This window comes from Puma concolor, chromosome B1, assembly GCF_028749965.1.
Source record: "Puma concolor isolate L17-30 chromosome B1, mPumCon1.1.hap2, whole genome shotgun sequence".
NCBI classification, from domain to species: domain Eukaryota; kingdom Metazoa; phylum Chordata; class Mammalia; order Carnivora; family Felidae; genus Puma; species Puma concolor.
In genome coordinates this window covers 51,696,348-51,721,798 of record NC_141670.1, presented here as the reverse complement: position 1 = coordinate 51,721,798, position 25,451 = coordinate 51,696,348, and the positions used below count along the sequence as shown (strand labels likewise).

General features: G+C 38.5%; 1 protein-coding gene across 5 annotated transcripts in view; it reads right to left on the bottom strand.

Annotated features, from left to right (window-relative positions):
* The window catches only part of MSRA (methionine sulfoxide reductase A), a 462,984-nt gene that overhangs the window by 137,380 nt on the left and 300,153 nt on the right, over positions 1 to 25,451 (bottom strand). For all 5 annotated transcript variants that reach the window (XM_086703799.1, XM_025921718.2, XM_086703802.1 and 2 more), the window contains one exon: positions 21,414 to 21,518. In XM_086703799.1, coding sequence (XP_086559925.1) covers positions 21,414 to 21,518 — 105 coding nt within the window. The remainder of the gene's footprint in view (positions 1 to 21,413; positions 21,519 to 25,451) is intronic.

Genomic DNA, 25,451 nt, shown 5'->3' with positions numbered 1-25,451 from the left:
ATATGGTTTCACTCTTATGTAGATCCTGAGAAACTTAACAGGAACCCATGGGGGAGGGGAAGGAAAAAAAAAAAAAAGGTTAGAGTGGGAGAGAGCCAAAGCATAAGAGACTGTTGAGAACTGAGAACAAACTAAGGGTTGATGGGGGGTGGGAGGGAGGAGAGGGTGGGTGATGGGTATTGAGGAGGGCACCTTTTGGGATGAGCACTGGGTGTTGTATGGAAACCAATTTGACAATAAATTTCATATATAAATAAAAAAAAAATAAAACAAAAAATGGAAAAAAAAAAAGGAAGGAAGGAAGGTAGGAGTGAAAGACAGTGGGAGGAAGGGAGAGAAGGAGGAAGAGAAGGAGACAAATGTTATTCTTCAAGTACTCTCTTCTTCCTATGGACTGTGAAAATAACTCTCAGAGGAAAAAATATTGGGGCAGAGAAAATATGACAAATGATCCACTATGAAACTGGCCAGTCCAGATTTAATACAACTCCAATGGCCCATTTCAACCTCTGCCTGACAAGAATACAAGCCATATCAGTTAAGAAAAACTAACTGATCTTTTTCACTTCTCATGTCTGAACATAATGCATAAAATACACAGTTCTCCCAGTTAGTTACAATTATACACATAAATGCCTATTAAACTAAACATATCTTAACTACAGATGCAACTAATGTTTCATTCAAGTGATCAACAAAAAAGCGAATGATCCTAGAGCCTTCACCATGTGCCATTACATTTTATACTGTTCATTCAATTCTTTAAGTATGTGGACTATTATTATCAAACCCATTTCCCAGAAGATAAAACTGATACTCAGAGATTAATCATTGACCCAAGCCAATGCTGGATCTGGAACTAGCTTACTCCAAACCCCATGTCGTAGCGAATATGGTCCCAATTTGTAAATAATACATAATTTAAGTAAAAATAAAATGACGTAGGATATAGTGAACTATGAAAGATATTATGTGCCTCTCTTCTAAAAGGAAACACTGTGTTCCCTATCATTTTCACAATATTCTTCCTATGTTTTAATGCAATGCATCTCGTGAGAGATACAATGATATTGCTATATAACAGAAGTGCCAAATATTCACTCTACCTAAAAGGAAGATTTTCATTTTCAATAATGAGAAACATTACTTCTATATTCATAAATAAATTATTTTGAAAAGATGTGGTGATTTCTCCCTGAAAGGTAAAAAGTTATCTTAGTATAGATTTTGCTTCCATAAAAGGGAAATTCCATTTATGTCTGGCAAGAGGAAATATTTTAAATTATTATATCTTTTTTAGACTGTCTGGGACTTTATATCCATTTATGCAATTAACTCCCAAGTTTAAATAATGAGTCCTGAAATGTTCAAATTATCATCAAAATGCATAAGAAAACTTGCAAATTTTTCAAATTTCTATATCACTCTTTCTTGCCCAAATCTTAAAGTTTCATAGCAATGAGACCACCAAAGTACTCCACTACTGAACATTAAGCATGTACATGAGATTTATAAGATGTTTACATGTGAATCAGCACCAACCACACATGCTCACACGTTCCTTCAGCATGGACATTGTTCATGGACATTGTTTATTAGCAGAAGTGGAAATGAACATATTACTCTTTGTAATTTCTAGATCTAATTACAAAAAGGTAATAAATTTACAAAAGTACATAAAACAAATGCAGTTTATTAAAGTGTTCACATCAATAATATGTATTATATAGAATATGTTGCTATATATAACATTAAAATATTTATCATGAAGAGAACACTCATATAACCACCACTCAGTCCAATAAATACATCATTGCCATCATCCTTGAAAGCCCTCCATGTGTCCCTTCTGGTGACAATACCTTCTGTCTTTCTAGTTGTAAGCATGCCTGTTTTTGTGACAATAATTTCTTTGGTGCATAGGCACACCTAGAAAAGACAGTTTAGTTTTGCCCACTTGAGAAATTTATATAAATGAAACTGTACTGTTATTTTAATCTTTCATTTACTATTACATTCATGAGATTCTTCTATTTTCTTCATTTTCATTGCTTCATAATATCTGTTGCATGAAGAAACCACTAGTGATATATCAATTCTGCTGTTGATGAATATTACCAGCTAGGGGCTACTAAGAACATTCTTGCCATGTATTCTGTTACACACATATATGTGTTTCTCTTGAATACATACCTAGAAATAAAATCATGGGCTTATAAAGTCTGCATGTCTTCAAATTAACTAGATGCTGATTCATTTTCCAGAGTAATTGTACCAATTTACAAAACCACATCAATGCCTAAGAGTTCCTGAAGCTCCAAAAGTCTGCCAGTTCGTTAAAACCTGTTAATGTCAGGCTTTTTACTTTTTGTCAGTATATTTGGTGTGTAACAGAATCTGATTTGATCTTAACTTGCATTTCCCTGACTAATGATGACATCTATTATCATTTCATATGTTTCCTCACTGCTATTCAAATCTTTTGTCCATTTTTCTAATCAGTGGTATATCTTTTAAAAAATCTATTGGGTATTTACCCAAAGAAAATGAAAAATCTAATTCAAAAAAATATATGCACCCCTATGTTTACTGAAACATTATTTACAATAGCCAAGATATGAAGGCAATACAATTGTCTATCGAATGATAAATGGATAAAGAAGATGTCACACACACACCCACACACACACACCCACCCACCCCCCCCCACACACATGAATATTAGCCATAAAAAGAATAAAATCTTGACATTTGCAACAACATAGATGGACCTAGAGTGTATAAGGGGCTAAGTGATTTAAGTCAACCAGAGAGTGACAAATATATGATTTCACTTATATGTGGAACTTCAACAAAGTAAACAAAGAAAAAAGAAATTTAAAAAACACCCTTTAAATATAGCAAACAAACTGGTGGTTGTAGGAGTGGGGGTTGTGGGTGGGAGGATGGGTGAAGTAGATAAAAGAGATTAAGAGTACACTTATTTTGGGTGCCTGGGTGGCTCAGTCGGTTAAACACCTGCTTCTTGATTTCGGCTCAGGTAATGATCTCACAAATCATGAGTCCAAGTCCGCATTGGGCTCTGCACTGACAGTGTGAAGCCTGCTTGAGATTCTTTCTCTCTCCCTCTCTCTCTGCCCCTCCCCTGTTCTCTCTCACCCTCTCTCTCTCTCAAAATAAATAAATAAACATTTAAAAAGAGTGCACTTACCTTGATGAGCACTGAGAAATGTATAGAATTGTTGAATTATTATATGGTACACTTGAAACTAATATAACACTGTAGGTTAATTATATTTAAAAAATTTTGGGGGCGCCTGGGTGGCGCAGTCGGTTAAGCGTCCGGCTTCAGCCAGGTCACGATCTCGCGGTCCGTGAGTTCGAGCCCCGCGTCAGGCTCTGGGCTGATGGCTCAGAGCCTGGAGCCTGTTTCCGATTTTGTGTCTCCCTCTCTCTCTGCCCCTCCCCCGTTCATGCTCTGTCTCTCTCTGTCCCAAAAATAAATAAACGTTGAAAAAAAAATTAAAAAAAAATTTTTATGTTTATTTACTTTTGAGAGCAAAAGAGACAGAGCACACATGAGGGAGGGGCAAAGAGAGGGGGATACACAGAATCCCAAGCAGGCTCCAGGCTCTGAGCTGTCAGCACAGAGCCCAACGCAAGGCTTGAACCCACAGACCACGAGACTATGACCCGAGCTGAAGTCAGACGCTTAACCAACTGGGCCACCCGGGCGCCCCTTTTAATAAAATATCTATTGAAAATATTTTTAAAATCTATTTTTATATGTCCTGGATACTAATCTTTTGTCAAATATAACTTTTCTGTTCTTACATTTCCTGTATGACTTTAATTGAAGTATAATTGACATATATGATATTAGTCTCCTGTGTACAACATGATTTGACCTCTGTATGCATTGTGAAATGGTCATCACAATACATCTAATTACCATCATTCACCATACAGAGTTACAAAAAAATTTTTCTTGTGATGCAAACTTTTAATATTTACTTTCTGAGCAACTTTCAAATTTGCAAATACAGTATTATTGACGATAACCACCATGCTTTACATTACATTCCCATGACTTACTTATTTTATAACTGGAAGTTTAAACCCCTTGATCCCTTTCACCCATTTTGCCCATACCCACTTCCCTCCCTCTGGTAACCACCAAGCTACTCTATGTACAATTTGAGTTTAATTGTTTTGTTTTCTTTGTTCATTTGTTTTTTTAGATTCCATATATAAGTGAAATCATATGATAGTTGTCTTTCTTTGTGTGATTTGTATCACTTAACATATATCCTCAAGGTCTATCTATATTGCAAATGGCAAGATTTCATTCTTTTTTTTAGGGCTTAGTAGTATTTCATTGTATACTTTCACCACATTTTTTTTTTTTTTCAACGTTTACTTATTTTTGGGACAGAGAGAGACAGAGCATGAACGGGCGAGGGGCAGAGAGAGAGGGAGACACAGAATCGGAAACAGGCTCCAGGCTCTGAGCCATCAGCCCAGAGCCCGACGCGGGGCTCGAACTCACGGACCGCGAGATCGTGACCTGGCTGAAGTCGGACGCTTAACCGACTGCACCACCCAGGCGCCCCACATTTTTTTTTTACCCATTCATCTGTTGATGGATGCTTATGTTGTTTCCATAGCTTGGCAATTGTAAATAATTCTGCAAATAAACAGAAGGGTACATATACTTTTTAAATTAGTGTTTTCATTTCCTTTGAAAAATACCCAGAAGTGGAATTGCTGAATTACATTGTAGTTCTATTTTTAGTCTTTTGAGGAGCCTCCAAACTGTCTTCCAGAGTAGCTGTACCAATTTACATTCCTGCCAACAATGCGCAAGGATTCCCTTTTCTCTACAACCTCACTGACACTTGTTATTTCTTACCCTTTTGATAACAGCCATTCTGACAAGTGTGAGATGATATCTCATTATGGTTCTGATTTGCATTTCTTGATAATTAATGATGTTAAGCAACTTTTCATGTGTCTGTTGGCTATCTGTATGTCTTCTTTGGAAAAATGTCTATTCAGATCATCTGCCCATTTTTAATTCAGATTCTGCTATTGTCGTTATTGAGTTTTATAAGCTTTTTATAAATTTTGGATATTAATCCCTTATCAGATATATGACTTACAAAAATCTTCTCCTATTCAGTAGACTGCCTTTTAATTTTGTTGATGGTTTCCTTCTCTGTGCAGAAGTCTTTTAGTTTGATATAGTCCCACTTGTTTATTGTTGTGTTTGCTGCCATTGCTTTTGGAGTCAGATCCAAAAAAGTATTGCCAAGAATGATGTCAAAGAGTCTACCACCTATGTTTCTTCTATGAGTTGTATGGTTTCTGGTCTTGTATTCATGTCATTAATCCATTTTGAGTTAATTTTTATATATGGTATAAGACAGTGGTCCAGTTTCATTATTCTGCATGTGGCTTCCCAGTGTTCTCAACACCATTTATTGAAGAGACTATCCTTTCCACATTGTATATTTTTGCCTTCTTTGTCATAAATTAATTGGCCACACATATATGGGATTATTTCTGGGCTCTCTATTCTGTTCTCGTGATCTATATGTTTGTTTTTATGCCAATAGCATAGTGTTTTGATTACTATGGCTTTGTAACATAGTTTGAAATTAGGGAGTGTGATGCCTTCACCTTTGTTCTTCTTTCTCAAGACTGGTTTGGGTATTTGGGATTTTTTTTTTTGTGGTTCCATACAAGTCTTAGGATTGATTGTTCCATTTCTGTGAAAAATGCCATTGATATTTTAATAGGGATTGCACTGAATCTGTAGATTTCTTTGGGTAATATGGACATTTCAATAAATTCAACTCTTCCATTCCATGAGTATGGAATATCTTTCCATTTATTTATGTCTTCGTCAATATCTTTCATCAATGTGTTGTAGTTTTCAGTGGACAGGTCTTCCATCTCCTTGGTTAAGTTCATTCCTAGGTTAATTTATTCTTTTTGATGCAATTGTAAATGGAAGTGTTTTCCTAATTTCTCTTTTTGTTACTTGTTAATGTATAAAATTGCAACCTATTTTTCCACATTGATTTTGTAGCATGCAACTTTACTGCGTTCATTTGTTAGTTCTAACAGTTTTTTTGGTGGAGGCTTTAGGGCTTTCCATATATAAAATTCATCCACAAATAATATTCATTTTACTTCTAGGGTAGAAAGTTTTCAGCCATTATTTCTTCAAGTAAGTTTTCTGCCCCTTTCTCTTCTCCTTCTGGGACCCCTACAGCGTGAATCTTATTCCACTTGAAATTGTCCCATAGATCCCTTAAGCTATCTTCACTTTTAAAATTCTTTTTTCTTTTTGCTGCTCTGTTTGGGTAAGTCCCACTACCCTGTCTTCCAGATTACTGATTCATCTAGTCTGCTTCAGCTAGTCTGCTGTTGAACCTCTCTAGTGAATTTTTAAGTTCGGTTATTATGAACTTCAGTTCTGTGACTTCTGTTTGGTACTTTCTTATATTTTCAATTTCTTTGTGGAAGTCTTTTCAATTCTCATCCATTCTTCCCCCGAGTTTGGTTAACATTTTTATAACATTACTTTATTAGGTATTTATTACTCTTCTCTGTTTCATTAAGGTCTTTTCCTGGGGTTTTACCTTGTTCTTTCATTGGAACATATTCCTCTGTTTCCTTATTTTGCTTGATTCTGTTTGTTTCTATGTGTTACATGAAACAGTTACCCCCCCCCACGTCTCAAAGGGGTGGCCCTATCCTTTAACCTTGCCCTAATTGTTGACTGTCTCTCAAACTTTCTGACTGTTTCAGACCTGTGGGGCCCAGAACAGCAACCCCCTCTGGCCACCAGAACCCACTACTCACTGAACATCCCTGTGGGCTACATGAACCTGCTAGTCTGGGGGCCTGTAGGGATGCAGGGTGCTTGCCCACTGCATCTGCAGGGCTACAGCAGCACCAAGGAGGGTAGCCATTGCTCCCCACCTCAGGCAGGCCAAGGTGGTGGCGTGAAGGGACAGGGCTGCTCCAACAATGCAGGGGCATAGGGTGCTCACCTACAACCTCTGGTGGGGCCCAGCAACAGCTCAGCAGGCAGGTGCTAGAAGGATAGAGTGAGAGTGCTAAAATGGTATCCAACGGCGCCTCTGTCCCTGCAGCAGGTCCCAAAAGACTTCTGCCCCTCAAAAGACACCTTAAGATTAGCAAATGCATCTCCTTCACGTATGGTCTAGGATCTTTCCAAACTGCTGTCTTTGAAGTGGTCCCAAAGTGAGTAAGTTTGCGAGCAAGTCATTTAAGAGCAGAACCTCCAATCTCTATAGCCCTCTGTGTCTCCTGGATGTAAGCCCCACTGGTTATCAAAGCCAGAAGTTTTTGTGGCCCATCTCTCTAGTGCAGGTCCTTCACGTGAGGCACAAGCCCATTGCTCCTCAGGGAGGAGTTCCATATTTATGGGACCTTTCTCAATACTGTGTCCCTGGACCAGTTTGGAGTTTGGGGTGAGACTACATATCTGCCTTTCCTACACACCTTGATGTGGCCTTTGATCCTTTGCTATGAAATAACTGTTCAGCTAGTTTTCAGTTTCTTTTAAAACAGAATTGCCCCATATATAACTGTGTATTTGGTGTGTCTGTGGGAAGTGACTGCAAGAATTTCCTATGCCACCGTCTTGAACCACCTCTCATTTATTATTATGTCAACAAGATAAAAAGCTTCTGCACAGCGAAGGAAACAATCAGCAAAACTAAAAGACAACCTCAGAATGGGAGAAAACATTTGCAAAATGACATAACTGATAAAGGGTTTGTATCCAAAATATATAAAGAACTTACCAAACTCAACACCCAAAAAACAAATAATCCAGTGAAGAAATAGGCAGAAGACATGAATAGACATTTTTCCAAAGATCTACAGATGGCCAATAGACACATGAAAAAATGCTCAACATCTCTCATCATCAGGGAAACACAAATCAAAACTACAATAAGATACCACCTCACACCTGTCAAAATGGCTAAAATTAACAACTCAGGAAACAACAGATGTTGGTGAGGATGCAGAGAAAGGAGAACCCTCTTACACTGTTGGTGGGAATGCAAACTGGTGCAGCCACTCTGGAAAACAGTTCAGAGATTCCTCAAAGAGCTCAAAAAAGAACTACCCTATGACCCACCAACTGCACTACTAGGTATTTACCCAAAGGATACAAAGCTACTGATTTGAAGGGGCACATGCACCTGATGTTTATAGCAGCATTATCAACAATAGCCAAATTATAAATTACAAAATTTTAAAAATAAAATAAAATTAATTAATTAAAAAAAACAATAGCCAAATTATGGAAAGAGCTCAAATGTCCATCAACTGATAAATGGGTAAAGAAGTTGTGGTGTACACATACACACACACACACACACACACACACACACACACACACACACACACACAATGGAATACTACTCAGCCATCAAAAAAAGAGTGAAAGCTTGCCATTTGCAATGGTGTGGATGGAGGTACAATGTAATATGCTTCACAAAATAAGTCAGGGATAAAAAAAAAAAGTCAGAAAGACAAATACCATATGTTTCCACTCATATGTGGAACTTAAGAAACAAAACAGATGAACATAAGGGGAAAAGAGGCAAGCCATAACTATAGAGAACAAGATGAGGGTTGGTGGAGGGAAGGTGGGCGGGGTATGGACTAAGTAGGCGATAGGTATTAAGGAGGGCACTTGTGATGAGCACAGGGTGTTATATGGAACTGATGAATCATTAAATTCTACTCCTGAAATTAATATTACACTATATGTTAACTAAGTGGAATTTAAATAAAAACTTGAGACAAAAAAAAAAAGAGAAACATTTCTTAAACCCAAGGTGATATGATAATAATATTAGAAAACCTTTATGTTTTGTAGTTTTGTTTTTAGTTAGCTCTTTAATCCACTCAGAGTTGACTTTTGCGATGATACAAGGTAGAAATCCAATTGCATGCTTTCCCATAAGAAAACCCAAATCATCTCACCACTATTAAAAAGTCGTTCTTGGGGCGCCTGGGTGGCGCAGTCGGTTAAGCGTCCGACTTCAGCCAGGTCACGATCTCGCGGTCCGTGAGTTCGAGCCCCGCGTCAGGCTCTGGGCTGATGGCTCAGAGCCTGGAGCCTGTTTCCAATTCTGTGTCTCCCTCTCTCTCTGCCCCTCCCCCATTCATGCTCTGTCTCTCTCTGTCCCAAAAATAAATAAACGTTGAAAAAAAATTAAAAAAAAAAAAAAAGTCGTTCTTTTCCTGTTCCCTAAAATGCCAAGTGTGTCATCTGTCATATCTATATATTTGTGGGTCTGTTTCTGATTCTCCATTCCATGGTATTGGCCTAGTCATCTGTCCCTACATCAATTTCACACTGTTTTAATAACTGTTGCTTTATAATAAGTCTTGATGCATAGAAGAATAAGTCCTTCCATTCTCTTGTTCTTATGTAAGAGTATCCTTTACTTTTCATGAGTTTTTTGCATTTTCATGTAAACTTCAGAATCAGCTTTGAAGATCCACGCAAATGCATTTTGGGTTTGCACTGAATTTATAAAATAATTTGTAGACAAGTGAAATCTTCACAAACCATAAGCAAGACTAGATATTGTATCTTCTAGCTGCCCAACCACCAAGCTAATGCCACATTTCTTTAAATTTTGGTAGCATTCTACTTCAATGTGCCAATTACTAGTAAATAAATAAACCTTGAAATTCTAGTGACAACTTACTAGAAGTTTATTTCTTGATCATGTGATGTCCAGTTAGTAAAAAGAGTTCAGAACAGTTTTATTTCATGAACTCCTCAGAGACCTAGGCTCACCAAAGCTTAATCATCTTCAGTATGTTGTTACAAAGGTTTCCCTTGGCATTCACATTCAGGGGCACACAGGTGAAAAGTTGAAAGATCATGCAGGAGGTGTTAATGGGCCAGGCCTAGAAGTAGCATATGTCATTTCTGTCCACACTGCATTGGCCAGAACTCAGTCATGTGGCCATGACAAAGGAGGATGGAAAATGTGTCCAGGTGAGGAAGGGCAAATAGGTATCTGCCACATTTTTCAGCCATCATACATGCATTTTGTTTCTTTCCTTGACTTACTGTATAAGCCAGAACCCCCCCATACAATGCTGTTTAGAAGCTGTAATGACATTGTTGTAGCTTGTCAGTGTTTCACTATTACGTATGTTTACTGCAGGCTTTTGTACATACTCTTTATAACACTAAGAAAATTATCTTTTATGATATATTAGTCATTTATGAATATTAAATTATATTAACTACCTTTTCTATATCTATTTTGATAATCATATGATTTTTTTCTTTTAATCTATTAATGTTGTAAATTGTATTGGCTGATGTTAAAATGCTAAATTAACCCTGCACTCCTTGAAGGAACTGGTCGTGAGATAGATATATATATATATATATATATATATATATATATATATATACACACACATATATACGTGTGTGTATATATATATACACACACACACTTTGCATATATTACTAAACTTGGTATACTAATACTTTAAGATTTATGCATATGAGTTCATTTCTTTTCTCACATCATTTTTTTAATTTCTAGAAGAGTGTGTAGAAGATTGCAATAATTTTTTCCTTAAATGTTGAACTTGGGGCGCCTGGGTGGCTCAGTCAGTTAAGCGTCTGACTTTGGTTCAGGTCATGATCTCACGGTTTGTGGGTTTGAGCCTCGCATCGGGCTCTGTGCTGACAGCTCGGAGACTAGAGTCTGCTTTGGATTCTTTGTCTCCCTCTCTCTCTGCCCCTCCCCTGCTCATGCTCTGTATCTCTCTCTCTCTCTCAAAAATCAACAACAACAACAAAGCAACAACAAATGTTGGTAGAACTCATTAATGAAGCTATGTGAACTTTTTTTATGAGAAGCTTTTTAAATACTGATTTAAATTCTTAATGACTATAGATCTATTCAGCTTCAAGTTATATTTTTAAGAAATTTGTTTTATCTAACTTTTCAAATTTATTGACATAAGGTTGCTCATCTGTAGTGAGCATTTCTTATTCCTGATATTGGATATTTGTGTCTTCTTACTTTTTTCTTGATGAACTTACCAAAGTTTTATCAATTTTATCAGCCATTTTGAAATACCAATTTTCAGCTTTATTAATCCTCTCTACTACTTGTTTACTTTCCATTTAATTTATTTCTGGTCTTTATTATTTCTTTCTTCTTCATTGTTTGGTTTATTTTGTTGTTGATTTTCTAAGTTCTGGAGATGGATGCTTAGCTCAGTCCTTCTCTTCTAGTATATGAATTAAGCCTCAATATTCTCTAGGAACTGCTTTAGCTATGCCCTATAAGTTTCTATGTATAGTATTCTAATCACTGGTCAGTTCATAATAATTTCTAATTTCCATTACCATTTATCTTTGGCCCAGAAGATATTTAGCTTTTATATCTTTTAGCTATTGCTTTCTAACATAATTACATTATGGTAAGAGAAACAATCTATAGGATTTTAATCCCTTTGAAAGGTTTGAGCCTTTATGGCCTAGTATATGTTTTATGTGTAATTAAGAAGGTGCAGTGCCCAGATGTAGGTACGATGTTTTACATATATCCATTAGGTCAAGTCCTTTAACTGTGCTGGCCACATCCTCTACATCCTCAATGAGGTCCTCAAAACAACTTTTCTGGGATTCGCAAATTCCCTCAGAGAAATTTCACTCCTCTGCTTATCTGTCTGGGTCCCTGTGTTCCCTTCAATTTTAATAATTAGGAATTACATCTTTGATGTAATGTTTTAAATATGTCTTTATTATCTCACCCAAAATTTTGAGTTGCTTTCAGTGAAAGGGTTGATCTGAATAACCTAGCCTGCTACTACCAGAACCTGGAAATTCTAATTCCTGCCAATGTTAGCTGAGCACTGATTTTTCTCTTTTCGAATTTCTCTTTCATATGAAGTAATGTAATTCTTCTGAGTTCATTTCTTTTTATTGATTTTATACAATTTCAGCAATTTATTCAAATTTTAAATGACCTAACTATTTCTGTCTAAAATATGTGGAATTCTTCAGAGCTGCAAGTTTTCAAAAGCCAAACTATTTGAACTCCTTCATCTTGCATTTGTTTAACAAGATTATAAAAATGTAATGGATATTACAAGGAGCTCATGAGGACAGAAACTTCTCACTGAATAATGGACTGCTGTTTTCATAGCACGCTGTGTTTTCTGTTGGCTGATAGCCTCATATACTAATGTTTAACAATGTGGGACTGTGGACCATACAATGGAAAGAGAATAAGGTTTTGAATTAAGTAAGCCCTTAGGTCCAAATCCCAGCTCTGTCACATACAATAGCTTCCTTGTAACAAATCTCTTCACCTCTCTGGGCCTATTTATTCATCTGTAAAATGGGTCTAAAGCCACCTACTCACAGGTCGGGATCACAAGCATTCAAGTGCCTAGCACAATGCCCAGCCCAGAAAAAACACCCAGGAAGAGTCTTTCCTTCAATGTGGAGGCACCAAACCCTTACAGAACTAGAAAGCAAAGGAAAAATGTTAAATATAAGCTCTATAGTATTACATGAGAGAGGGATTTAAAAGTGCAAATAGCACATTTGCAAATAGCAAAGATACAATGTACATGTACGATAATGTTATGCAAGGAAAAGTACGATTGAAAGAACAATTAATAAAGAAAAATATCAGTTAAATGCTTTGTTTCATTTTTCTCTGTTTCTGAAATTCTTAAAAGAATGAAATCCCTTTCAGAATTCATAATGCTGGGTTTGGGTCGTTTTTGCATTTTATATGTGTGCAGCTGTTCCTCCACTATAAGTATGCACATCTGCTCATTAGCAATACAATATAATTCCCACTGTCTAATTATTTGCAGATGATAGATTCCTTGTGCATGGTCTAAAAAAAGAAGAGTCCTTCAAAACTGGTGACTTATTTAAAAAAAACTAACTTAAAAGGGTCAGCACAACCAAGTTCAGATATTAATTTGGCAAGTTCAAATGTATGAACACCAGCATGTAATTGCCAACTTGATGAGAAACAGAAGGAAATAAGATTTTCTTCTCTCTGCAATCAATGTTTCCCACTACACAGCATGAGGGGGCTTCTTCTCTACCATACACCTGGAAGGAGGCTATGAAGCAAACCTGCTGAAGATGGAATGGACCAACCCCACCCACAATTCTCGGGCTTCTTGGGAATAACCCACCTAAAGTAATGTTTCATGGTGAGTGTGTTGGGACATGGAGTGGGGAGGGAGGGCAAGGTCACTGAATGGAAAAGAGTCTTTGGTGGGGGGTGGGGGTCGCTAGTTCTAACCATGGGCTGAAGAGTCCCATTAATCCCCTACTCATGACTCTGAGGGCTAAGCAGCAGGCCCAGGGTGTGTAGTCCTGGGGCCCCATGAAGCCTAATACCATAGATAGTATGGCCAACTGGGGAGAATTAGACAAAGCTTTCTGAGGACAAGTGGGGACTCACTGCAGGAAGGGGAGAGTGGGTGTGGGAGGGAAAAGCGTATTGAGAAGTTGATTGAGCATAAAGGGTATGAACCAAGCACAGGAAATGATCAAAGATATTCAGAACATAAGCTGAGGGAAAAATGATAGAGAAAAACTGGAGGAATACTGGGGTTCAGGAAGGAGCAAGGCAAACAAAAACTGGTGAAATGGCTCTTATGTAGGCAGGGTGAGTAGGTGGCTATTAACTATGACATGCTTACTCTGCTTAGCCCTGGCCTCCACACAACAGACTTCATTTCCTCATACATCCCAACACACATTTACGGGGTAAGAACTGTTCTATAGATGGGAAAATGGAGGTTTTCATCCATTTGTTCAATGACAAAATATTTCAGGTGAAGCTTACTTTCTAGAGGAGGAGATTGTTTGTAAACAAGTGAACAGTTAGATCACCACACCTTGTGACAAATGTTAGGGAGGCAAGCGAAACCTGGGAGTGAGGGCTTGGGGTACTACTTCAGTTAAAGTGGGTCAGGGAAGACCTCTCTGAGGATATGACACTTCAAGCTGAAGAAAAGGAAGGAGCCAGTCATGCCTAGAGCTGTGGACAGACTGTGAGCAGTAGGTACAGGCCTCGGGGCAAGAAAGCACTTGAGTCTTCCAGGAATGGAGTGAAGGAGGGCACATCACCAGACGTGCAGTGGAATAGGATGCGGGGGTGAGGCAGGGAGCTACATGGAAGTGCAGGTGCTGAGGTTGCACAAGTGAGTGCCAATCAGTTAATCCCAGGTCAGGCTGACCATTGTAAAGAGACTGTATATTATCCTACCCCAAAATGGACAACAAGCACAGTGCTTTAAGCAGAAGAGGGACATACTCTGTAATGTGTTTTTAACAGGTCATTAAGGAGACTGGATTGGGAAAGGGCAAGACAGGCCAGTCAGGAGTCTAGTGTAGCAGCCAGATGAGAGATAATGATAGCTCGGACCCAGGAGTTCAAGTAAAGACAGAGAGAAATGAGACTTGGTGATGTGCTGTAACTTCCCCAGGTCATGCAGCTAGTTCATGCAGACCTGGTTAAAGCCATATCTTCTCTAACCCCAGGGTCCATACTCTTAACAGATTTAATTAAAGATGCTTTAATTAAGGAAACATTTTAATTAAGATCTTCAGAAGAGTGACTGGGAGTTCATCACCAGCTTCTAGTTGAAGGCTATTTTAGTAAAGATATAAGTTCAGCTGTTGTAGAAAAGGTTGGGGGGGAGGGTGGGGAAAGCCTAACTGAACCAAAATAACAATTGGTTAAAGAAGATAGTTCTTACATACAGTTCAGCCTGGAATAGTGACTCTGGAGCCTTCTAGTTTGTAGTGCCTCCATTACAAGGGTGAGACCCCCATCCACATGCTCCAGGCTGGTTCACCACTACCTTTAGAGGCAACTTGTAGGAAGGAACGAAGAGCAAGAGAATACTCCTTGCTCTAAGTACATACAACCCAGAAGTTGCAACCATCATGGGTGCTCATTCCCTGATAGTCAGAATTCTGACACGTGGCCATATTTAGCCATAAGGAGTCTGAGAAATTTAGTTTCAATTGGTGCTACCAATCTAGTTAAAATTACAATCCTACAGAAGTGGGGAAACTGATACTGGAGTCAAGGAGCAGTCTCAGCCAGCAGGCATCTGCAGAAGGGCCACTGCTCCCTCAGGAGTACATTGGAGGAGCTTCCACCTATAGCCACAGTCCTCTGAGAAGGCTTGGAGCTACTACAAGAAGTCCGTAAATCCAACCATGCAGCAGGCATTGCCTGGAGTCTGTAGAATGCATTATGTGTGTGGGCATTTCTATTTTCCAGAGGTATGTGATATTGTGGTGGTTAATAAAATAAGCATTCAATTTAAAGTGTAATTAATTTCATAGTGGCACCTTAACATATTTGCTTTAAAAAGGTTACTAAGAACACAACTAGATCACATGGGGAGAGGGGATCCATAAAATCATTTGTCCTTGGAAGAATTTCCCCTAGTCTGGAAGTCTGGACCCCTCTGGTAAAGGGGAAAGAAAACAGCCTTGAGCTTTAGACAGAGCCAAGTCCAAATACTGCCATCAATACTGAACAAGATTGTTGTTTGGAACCTTATTTCTTCTCTTCAGTTAATGGGGTTTCAATGAACCCCACTTCCTAAGGTTGTGGTAAGGATTAAATGAAATTATAAATATAAAACATCTATCACTAAGACTGGCCCATAAAAGGTGCTTAGAAAATGTTGCTATCCCTTCTCCCAGGATTGAGGAGAATAAAACAGGTTGGGACCGAGAAGTCAGACTTGGGGGATCAAGTGAGACGAAGTTGAAATCTCTACATTCTGTGCCCGTGTCCTTGTGGCTTGGCCCAAGGTATGGGTCAGTGCAGGAACAGGGCTGAAATGGTGTAACTGATGCACAGAGGGTACCAGGCAGGAAACAGATCAAGCATGAGAGGCTGGGATGTGATCTGCTTCTTTGGATGACTGTGTCAGCAGCAAAGTTAAAGAGCCACTTGTCCATCAGCCTCACAGCCACCACCCCCAGCAGCAGCAACAGCAGCCGTTTCATCACAGAATGACAACATCAACAATGCTGAAATCTTTTCAACTAACAGGAAGGACAAAAGAAAGTTTGTGGGTAGAAAACCCACACTTTTGTAGGCAGAGGGTAAATATATTCCTGCAGAAATTGTAGATATAAAAATAAATAAACCCAGTGAAACTGTATGGTATTGAGGAGGACACAGGGACAATGCCTGGCACTTGCATGGTACTTGACCGTTTTCAAGTTATTTTCACATTATTTCATTTAACACTTATGACAACCTATGACCCATGCAGTATAGACATTAATATCCCCTTCTGACAGATGAGAAAATAGAGAGCTCAGATTGAATAAAGTGTCTTGGCTAAGGTCACACAGTTAGGAAGGGGCAAGGCGGGCCCAGACCCCAAATCTCCTAAATCTCAGGCTCTCTGCCATGTTTCCTGGAGACTGGGGGGTTTGGAGATCACACAGTCAGGAATGAGCATGCTCCAGTCTATCCTTAGAAACCTGGAGGGACCATATTTGTCTCGTGAGTAAGACAGAACGCCGGAACAAGTCATATTAGCTTAAACGGTGGTATCTGAGTGCTTCGGCAAAATAGAGATTTTGTGGTAATTGGTAAATTAAGAGAAAAGACTATTCCAATTACTGGTCAAACGTATAATGATGCTATTAGGTCTGTTACTTCACTTGAAGCTAATCCACTGAGTAGCACTCTCTCAGGACCCACTGCCTATTGGCTGTGAAATAGCAGGTCTCTGGCCCCACCTGTACCTTGAAAAGCCTACACTTTCTGATGGTTCTCTTTCCAGCTCTGCTCCCTTCCAAATGCAGACCATGGGAAGTTCTTTCTTGCCATTAGGGCAGATACCGTGAGAGCTGCTTCAGTACCTTGAAGGATTTTTTCTGTCTGGCCTATGCCATGAAGATCTAATTTAATTGAAAGGGACTTTACACTTAAATTCATGCCATTGCTACCATAGTAAACCCTGAACATTAGCAAGAGTCTCCACATTTGCAAATATTATTCTAGGATATTTCTTCTCTCACAAAATGAAGTAAATCATACCTAAAAAATTTAAGTGACTCCTTCAAATGTTTAACGACTCTATAAGCAAAGTACTGAAGTCTTCAAGCATGCTAATTAAAACACATTTCTCTTGAGCCATATTACTGTTGAGAATCATGTGTTTCCTGAGCATATCTTCGCATCAAAGGTCAATGTCTTCTCAACTTTACTCAAGTTTTGTCTTTTTGCTGGTAAGCAACTCTGGCATAGGCAAGAGTATTCCTTAACACAGTTTTAAGAATCACTCCTGTTTCAGAAAACAACCTAGACTTGGCTATTGCTTTATCAATGAGAGTCTCTCCAAAGCCAACATGCTGCTGTCTTCTGAAACATCCACTTTCCGAGTAACACCAGTCAGTCTTACACTTCTCTCTGTCCCTCCTCTGTTCTACTGGGTGTTTCTCTTTTCTGGGCCACTTTGTACTAGGAAAAGTGACAGGAGTCACCATGTGACTTTAAGCAGAGAATTCAGAAGTTGTGTTCAGATGGCCAAGTTCACCTGCTTTGTGACCATCCTTCAGGGAGTGGGCTTCAAATTCTTACCTCAGAAAAAGTACATGTGACTACATGTTTTGGATCCTCTGGGTTCCCTGGGAATATTAAATTCATTGACACCGGCTTTCTTCTGAATTTATGTTTTTGCTTTTAAAGTTCCAATGTTAGCATATACTTGTTTTAATGATTTCAGGTTAATATTTTGGTCTTACACACATTTATCTGAATGCTCATTTGATCTCGGTACATTCAGATTAAACTATTTTCTGCCTATAGAAATCTATTTTCTCTATGCATTAGCCAAGAGGCTGGATACTGCTGCATTTTATAGACAACTTGGTGATTTAGCACCACCTAACAAAGTGCCTGGCAAACAGAGTAGATACAAGATAAGTGTCATTAATGACTGATAGTCTTTCATAGCAGTTTAGAAACATTGAGATGATTTGGTATATATTCAAGCCATGTATCTCAAATATTAAACCCCAATTCTTCAATCTGAATTACCAAGGAACCCCAGAATCAAACCACCAACAGGTACTGAGAAAACAATCTTTAATGTCCTCCACTTCATGTCTGAGTCAATGACAAAATTATTAACTAAATGGCTTTAAACCTCTAATTTATAGAGGTCATGGTTGACCATGAACATGGTTAACTAACAGTGGCTGGATATAATAAGCACTATGATTAAGTTGAATGAGTGGTGAAGCAGTAATTTTTGTGATTGTTGTTGTGGCAAGTAGTAGAAACCCAACAAACTAGCTTAAGTTAAAAAAAGATGGAGACGGAGGGTAGGTACCTAGTAGCTCTCATAGCTGAGAGGACCTCAGTCTCCTGAAGGTTCTCTCTTCCTATCTCTTGTCTCTCAGTGTCTCTTCCCATCTTCCTCCCTTGCTTCTTCTGTGGACAAGCTCTTTCCACATACAGAGCACCTCCACCTCCCCAGAAAAGGGAGAACACCTTTTTCTCTCACACAACAGTCCCAGAGAAGGGCTCAAACTGGTCATGCTTGGGTCCCATGCCCATTCCCTGAATCACACACTGTTGGCAATAGAAAAAGATACTGTGACTGGGTCATGTAATCACTCCTTTCACCCTATTTCCAGAAGTGTCATGGGAAACTCTGGAATACAGAAAAAGATTGTTACCATGGCCCATTACATTAAACTATCCAACAAAAGTAATCCTAGTAATAATGTGGGAAGATCACATATCTTGCAATTTAATACCTGTGACTCTATATACTGCATCAAGCAATATTGTAAGTAGAAACAGACATATGCGAGGGTAGAAAAACTATTCCTGTCCATGCATAATTTTTCTAAAATATCAGTGAAAAAAATATGTACTCAACAATCAAATCCTATTGTCTGTGAACGCTGTCAGTAGCAATTTCATCTTTTGACTTACAGAATTGAAGCTGAAGATTAACCAGATGACCTCTAACATCCCTTCTAGTCTATGAATCTACAAACCCTCTGTTAGAATCAAAATACCTCTGGAAGAATAGTATACCAAGCTATACTTTATGGAACAGTGTCATGGGCTGAATTGTATCTTTCCCAAATTCATATGTTGAAGCCCTGAACTCTAGTACCTCAGAATATAATTTTACTTGGAGACGGTCTTTAAAGATTAAGATTAAATCAGGTCATTTGGGTAGGCTCTAATCCAACATGACAGTGTTTTTATAGGAAGAGATTAGGACAAAGACACATGTGAAAGGAAGACCATGTGAGGACCCAGGGAGAACACAGACATCTACAAGCCAAGGAGAGAAGCCTCAGAAGAATCCAACCCTGCCGACTCCTTCCTCTCAGACTTCTAGCCTCTTCAAATGTGAGAAAATAAATTACTGTTGTTTAAGCCACCGGATCTGTGGTACCTTGTTATTAGCAAACACAGCAAACAAAGAATTTGAAAGAGGGCTGAAGCACAGTTGAGACAAATTTGATATGTGGGATGGGGAGAACAAGAGGTTCTTTTAAGGTTCTTTTGAAAGTAGAATTCCCTCTAAGATTTAGGGGCCAGTACTAGTGATATAATTAACTGAGGTGTGCTGGTAAAGATGTGATAAAATAGGTAAGAAGTTAAGAGAAGAAAGGAGAGAGAAGTGCATGACAGACTTCACCCTCTGAAATCTTGCCAGGGCTAAGCATAAAGTGATTCTATCAGGACAGGACATTATGGATGGCCAGGCCAAAGGCCATGTACCTAACCTTGTAAGCCTGTGGGGATCCTGTCTCCTACATGACTTCAGGCTTGCCTGGGCTCCTAATGTGTATCTTCATTGAGAATTTTGGAGCTCTCAGCATCTGCCATGACCCTTGGCTTTGAGAGCCAAATGCCTGCTCCACCTGGATCAAAGGCTCACCAGCACAAGCTCTTAGCCATCATCACTCTTGTTTATGATGCTCATTGTCAGAGCCTCCTGCTTGAGCCAAGACTGAGTTTGTCAGACCTGCCTTTCTCATATGATAGGCCAGTCTAGTAGTCCAGACCAGGGTGACATCTGAATCTTCTCATTATAGTATTCTTGCCCTACTAGTCTTCTACCTCCCCTGCCCGATACCTTATCCCTCTACTGCTAGGGACTCATCCCCCTATGTCAAACCAGACTTCACTATAATGGAACTCCTGCTCCTGGCTTCCTTCCTAGGCCTTCACCCACCCTGATGGATTTGCCTGGATCCTGTACCTGCAGTACCCTGGCTTATTTATCATTTTACTATACTTAGCTCTGACTTTTGCCCTCTAGTAAATCACCCAGGCACTGAGTGGTTCTTAGAACCAGAACTCAGGGCCCACCATCCTGTGCTGCTGGGGTCATATTAAAATTCCACCACAAAACACAATGCACATTTGGAAAAACAGATCCCTTCTTCAGAAACAGCCAACATAGCATACCCGCTACACAAAAACCTGACACCAAAGGGAAAATATTTTTGTTAAATAGACTGATTGCTAAATGAACAGGGTTTGTGAAAATCACATCTATTATATAGGACTTTTCAGTTCATAAGCCTCATAATATCAGATCATCATATTGGCAAGGCAGTGCTTGTAAGGCTGTTAGGATGAAATCTGGAAATTGCTTCATTATTGAATATTACAAATGATATTTGCCAACAGGGGATTTTTGCTTGTGTGTGCATTCAAATAAAATTTCTGGCCACCATTGTTTATAGCCCAAACATATTAATGTCTCCATATAACAAATCTCAAAGAAGACAAATGAAATATGTAAATAACCTAAGCATTGTGGACCCATTGAACATTGCATTTTACCTTTATGTTCTTTTTTTTTTATCACCCGCAGACATTTAAAAAAAAAAAGAGCCTGATAATGTCAAAAGATGAGAAAGGCTAAATTCAGGGAAATAAAGGAACCATAAATCAGGAAAACTTTGGAGCTGCTAGAAAGACACTTTAATTTTGTAGACAAAAGACTGCATTAAGGAGGAATAATGCAATAATCAAAGGTGAACGAATCTCTATTGTCTGGCGTCTTTCTCTGTGGGAATTTTCCCACCCCTGACAGCTGTAAAGGGGGGAGGAGTGCAGACTGTGGCTGCGCCTTTATTCTCTCCCCCCGGTTGCTCCCCAGCCCCTCCTCTTCTCCGTCAATAAATGTCTGCAATCATATTCTTGAGCTCCTGTGTGATTTCAAGGTTCATCTCTTCCATGCAGCTCAAACACTAATTATCCCAGCTGTAATTAGTAAGATAATTAAATACTGGCTCACTCATCTACCTTGGGTCGGGTCATGATTCTCCCAGAAGACCTTGAGCAGTTCCTCAAAGCTGATGCGTTCTGGCTGGTACACCACTCGGACTACTTCTGCATGGCCAGTTTTTCCTTGAAAGAAACAGAACATACAACCAAAATTTACTGACAACACCAATTTACTACAAGTTACTCATTTCCAAAAAATCACCAGACAAGGGCTAAAATTCTTCCCTCCTCCGAAGGAAGGGTGGGAGCATAACTACATTAGCGAATGGTTTCATAGTAAGTCTGTCACTGGTTCTTTCTCCATAAGAGCACACAGTTGTCCTCTGGCAAGCTTGCTGAGGATGATGACTTCTTGTCATTGTGCTCTAATTATTTTTTTTAATTTCATGAGAAAACAAACTTGGGTTTTCTTTTCTTTTTTTTTTAATCTCACTCTTATCAAACCTTATGCATCCAATCTGACATAGTGCTCATGGTTTGAAACTCTGTGAGGGGAATGAGCCAATTTATTTTTATCATCACCACACTGTGCTATATGCAGTAAGTTTTGCTGCACTAACAGAATGAGATGGTGCCAGATCAAGAAACCTGTAACAAGCAGGCTTATATTGCATCAGATAAATTCGTTAATGGGGGGACATATTTGCTGTGCTGTTAACACAGAGGCAAGGGTCAGGTTCACATACCCAGCGGGGTGGTAAGTGTTTTCTCAGTCTAATTCGTCTCGTGGTAAACAACCACTGCAGCAAATGTGTCTCTGTTAGCATGCACATTCTCAGAGGTGGTCCCCAAGGTTCTGTAGATCAGGGAAGTGGGTATTTGCACTTGTATCTATAGAATTCATACCCTGCCTTATTTCACGGTGTTAGAGTGTAGTGATAGAAGCCTCCATACATATCATTTCTATATTTAAATTTGTTTTCCATCTCTTTCCAGTCACCTTATGCATAGTTAAGAATTTAGCTTTGCCCAAAGAGATATCTGGCCTTAGCCTTGGCCTCTGGAAGGTAATTTATGTCATACCTGATAGGAATGTCCTTCTTTAAAGTGGCGCCGGCCACACCAACAGTCCTAGGGTGGGAGCTGGCCACTTTGAATCATAGGGTAGGGTTGGCCATACCCAACAGTGTTAGTTAGGTTCAGGGCTGGTCATGCCAGACAGACCAACCTTGTGCCGAGAGTAGGGTCTTTGGGTAACACAGCATCAGCTGACCCAGAGACAGAATTCAACCTTGTGGGCAATCAATCAATCATGCCTGTGTAAAAAAGCCCCAATAACAACTCTGGACATCAAAGCATGGGTGAGCTTCCTGGTTGGCAATACTTTTTGCATACTGTCACACATGGATGCCAGAAGGGTAATACATCCTGACTGCACGGAAGATAACACAGAAACTTTGCACTAGAACCCTTCTAGACCCCGCCCTATGCATCTCCTCCTTTGGCTGATTTTGATCCATACCCTTCCCCTATAATAAACTGTAACTCTGAGGATAACTGTTCTCAGTGAGTTCTCTGAGTCGTAACAAATTCTCAGACCACACAGTGGTCCAGGAATCCCTTGAACTTGCAACTTAGTTTGCAAAGTGTTTGCCCATAGGTTGTTAATCTCACCTTAATTCTCAACCATTTTACCATTGGAAAACTGAGATACACAGAAGTTAGATTTGCCCCAAATTCACATAGAGCTAGTGAATTTCTGGACCATAACCTAAAAACCTTCTGGTGTTTTGTCCAAGATTCTGTCCAATAAACAAAGCAAAGAAAGCAAAGTGAACATGAATCCAGAAAAAGAAAATAAAAATCTATTCATTATCTTTAATCTTTTTTTAATATTTAAATTTATTTCTGATGGTAGAAATAATTTGCAAATAATATGAAGCTTAGAAAATGTGCAGAAGTATAAAAAAGAAAAAAAAATAATGTGTTGTAATCTGACCACATAAAATAAGTACTATCAACATTTTTTACACAATTCTTTCTGGATATGTACCAAATACAGACAAGTGCACATGTGCTCATACACACACACCACCACCACACCATGTACAATTTGCTTTATTGTAATCTTGTCATCACGCTTTTCTTTTACATACCAGCATATTGTTTGTCCCCATATCACTAAAATTTTTAGAAAAAGCCATTATAATGACTACATAACACTCCAAAGATGGTTGTACTATTATTCAATCACTCCCTGTCATTGGAGTTTAGACTGAATCCTATTTTTATCTATCAACATAAATATCTTTCCACATTTCCAAGACTGTCTCAAGCCACAGTTACATAAGTGGGAATTCTAAACCAATGTTTACAAACATTTTTAAGTTTCTTGATATCTAGTGCTTAAATGCTTCAGTAAAGTTGACCCAATTTTCTCTCCCTATTGGCAGTATATTAAGGCCAGTCTCAGTCACTATTATAGTGTTTTTAACTCTTACCAATTGGACAATTGTACCCTATCAGTTTATTTTCAATGAATTTAATTATTAGTAAGGTAAAGAAAAAGGTCATGTTTATTAATAACTTTAATTTATTTGCTCTGATTTTGGCAATATCCTTTTTATATTGGGTTATATTTTTATTTTTCTTATTATTTTTTAAAAAGATATTTAGGGGCACCTCAGTGGCTCAGTCAGTTAAGCATCCAACTTCAGCTCAGGCTGTGATCTCATGGTTCATGGGTTCAAGCCCCACATCAGGCTCACTGCTGTCAATGCAGAGCCCACTTTAGACCTTTTGTCTGTCTCTCTCTGCCCTACACTTGCTTGTGCTCTCTCTCCCTCTCAAAAATAAACACTTAAAAATAAATAAATAAATGAATAAATAAATAAAAATGTATTTATATTTAAATGAATTGGTCATCTTACATAATTTCAATTCAAATACTATAGGCATGTAAGTAAGCAAAAGACAGATTTTATACAAACAGATATGAAAAGAATTATGGGAGAATTATGGGAAGAAGATACATTAAGTATAATAATGTTATTATAAACCACTTTTGATCCTACTTTAAAATCGTATTATTATTTTGTATTTTGAAATGTTTAAGTGAATGATTTAATTAAATAAAAATTAAACTCTCTAAATATTAAAAGTAGCAACAATGTGTAACAATTATGATAAATATATTTGGTAACAAAAGCATAGAAAACCACACTAGAAATACAGGTAAAAGATGTAAACAGGCAGTGCATGTAAGAAGAAATAAATGTAAGTCAAGATTGAAAAATGCTCCACATTTTTAGTGATAAAAGCAAATAAAGGCATATTGAAACATGAACATACCATCTCGCATTACATTTTATAAAACTGCTTAAAAGCGTAACTAGCGCTGATGAGGAGACTATGAAACTGGCATCTTTACTTGGCTGGTGACAGTATAAATGACCAACTCCCACAGGCATATGTATCAAGAGCCACAAAGATTAACTCACCTCCACTAAGTGATACAGAAAATCTATCTCAAAGATACAACCCCAAATAATGGAAAAGATATGTACATGCAAAAAAAAATTTTTTTTTTACTCCATCATTACAATGCTGGAGTACTGTAAGATATCCAAAAGTCAAATAAAAAAAGAAACCAATTGGGGCACTTGGGTGACTCAGTCAGTTAAGCGTCTGACTTCAGCTCAGGTCATGATCTCTTGGTTCCTAAGTTCGAGCCCCACATCAGGCTCTGTGCTGACAGCTCAGAGCCTGGAGCCTGCTTCAGATTCTGTGTCTCCCTCTCTCTCTGTCCCTCTCCCTGCTCATGCTCTGTCTCTCTCAAAAATATATAAACATTAAAAGAATTTTTTTAAAGAAACCAATTATGGTATAACCTCATGGTGAAGTATCATGTGACCGTTACAATACAATGTCCTAACCCTAGTAAAAAGTGTTACCTTCACTGAAGTCTGATAAAACAGTAGGCACTTTACCTATTTGACCTTCTTTAATGCTCATAACAAGTTTTTTCCCGAGTTCTTCCTATTGTGGAAAATACACACAGCAAACTTTACCATCTTAACCATCTTTCATGTGCACAGTTTGGTGGCATAAACTACA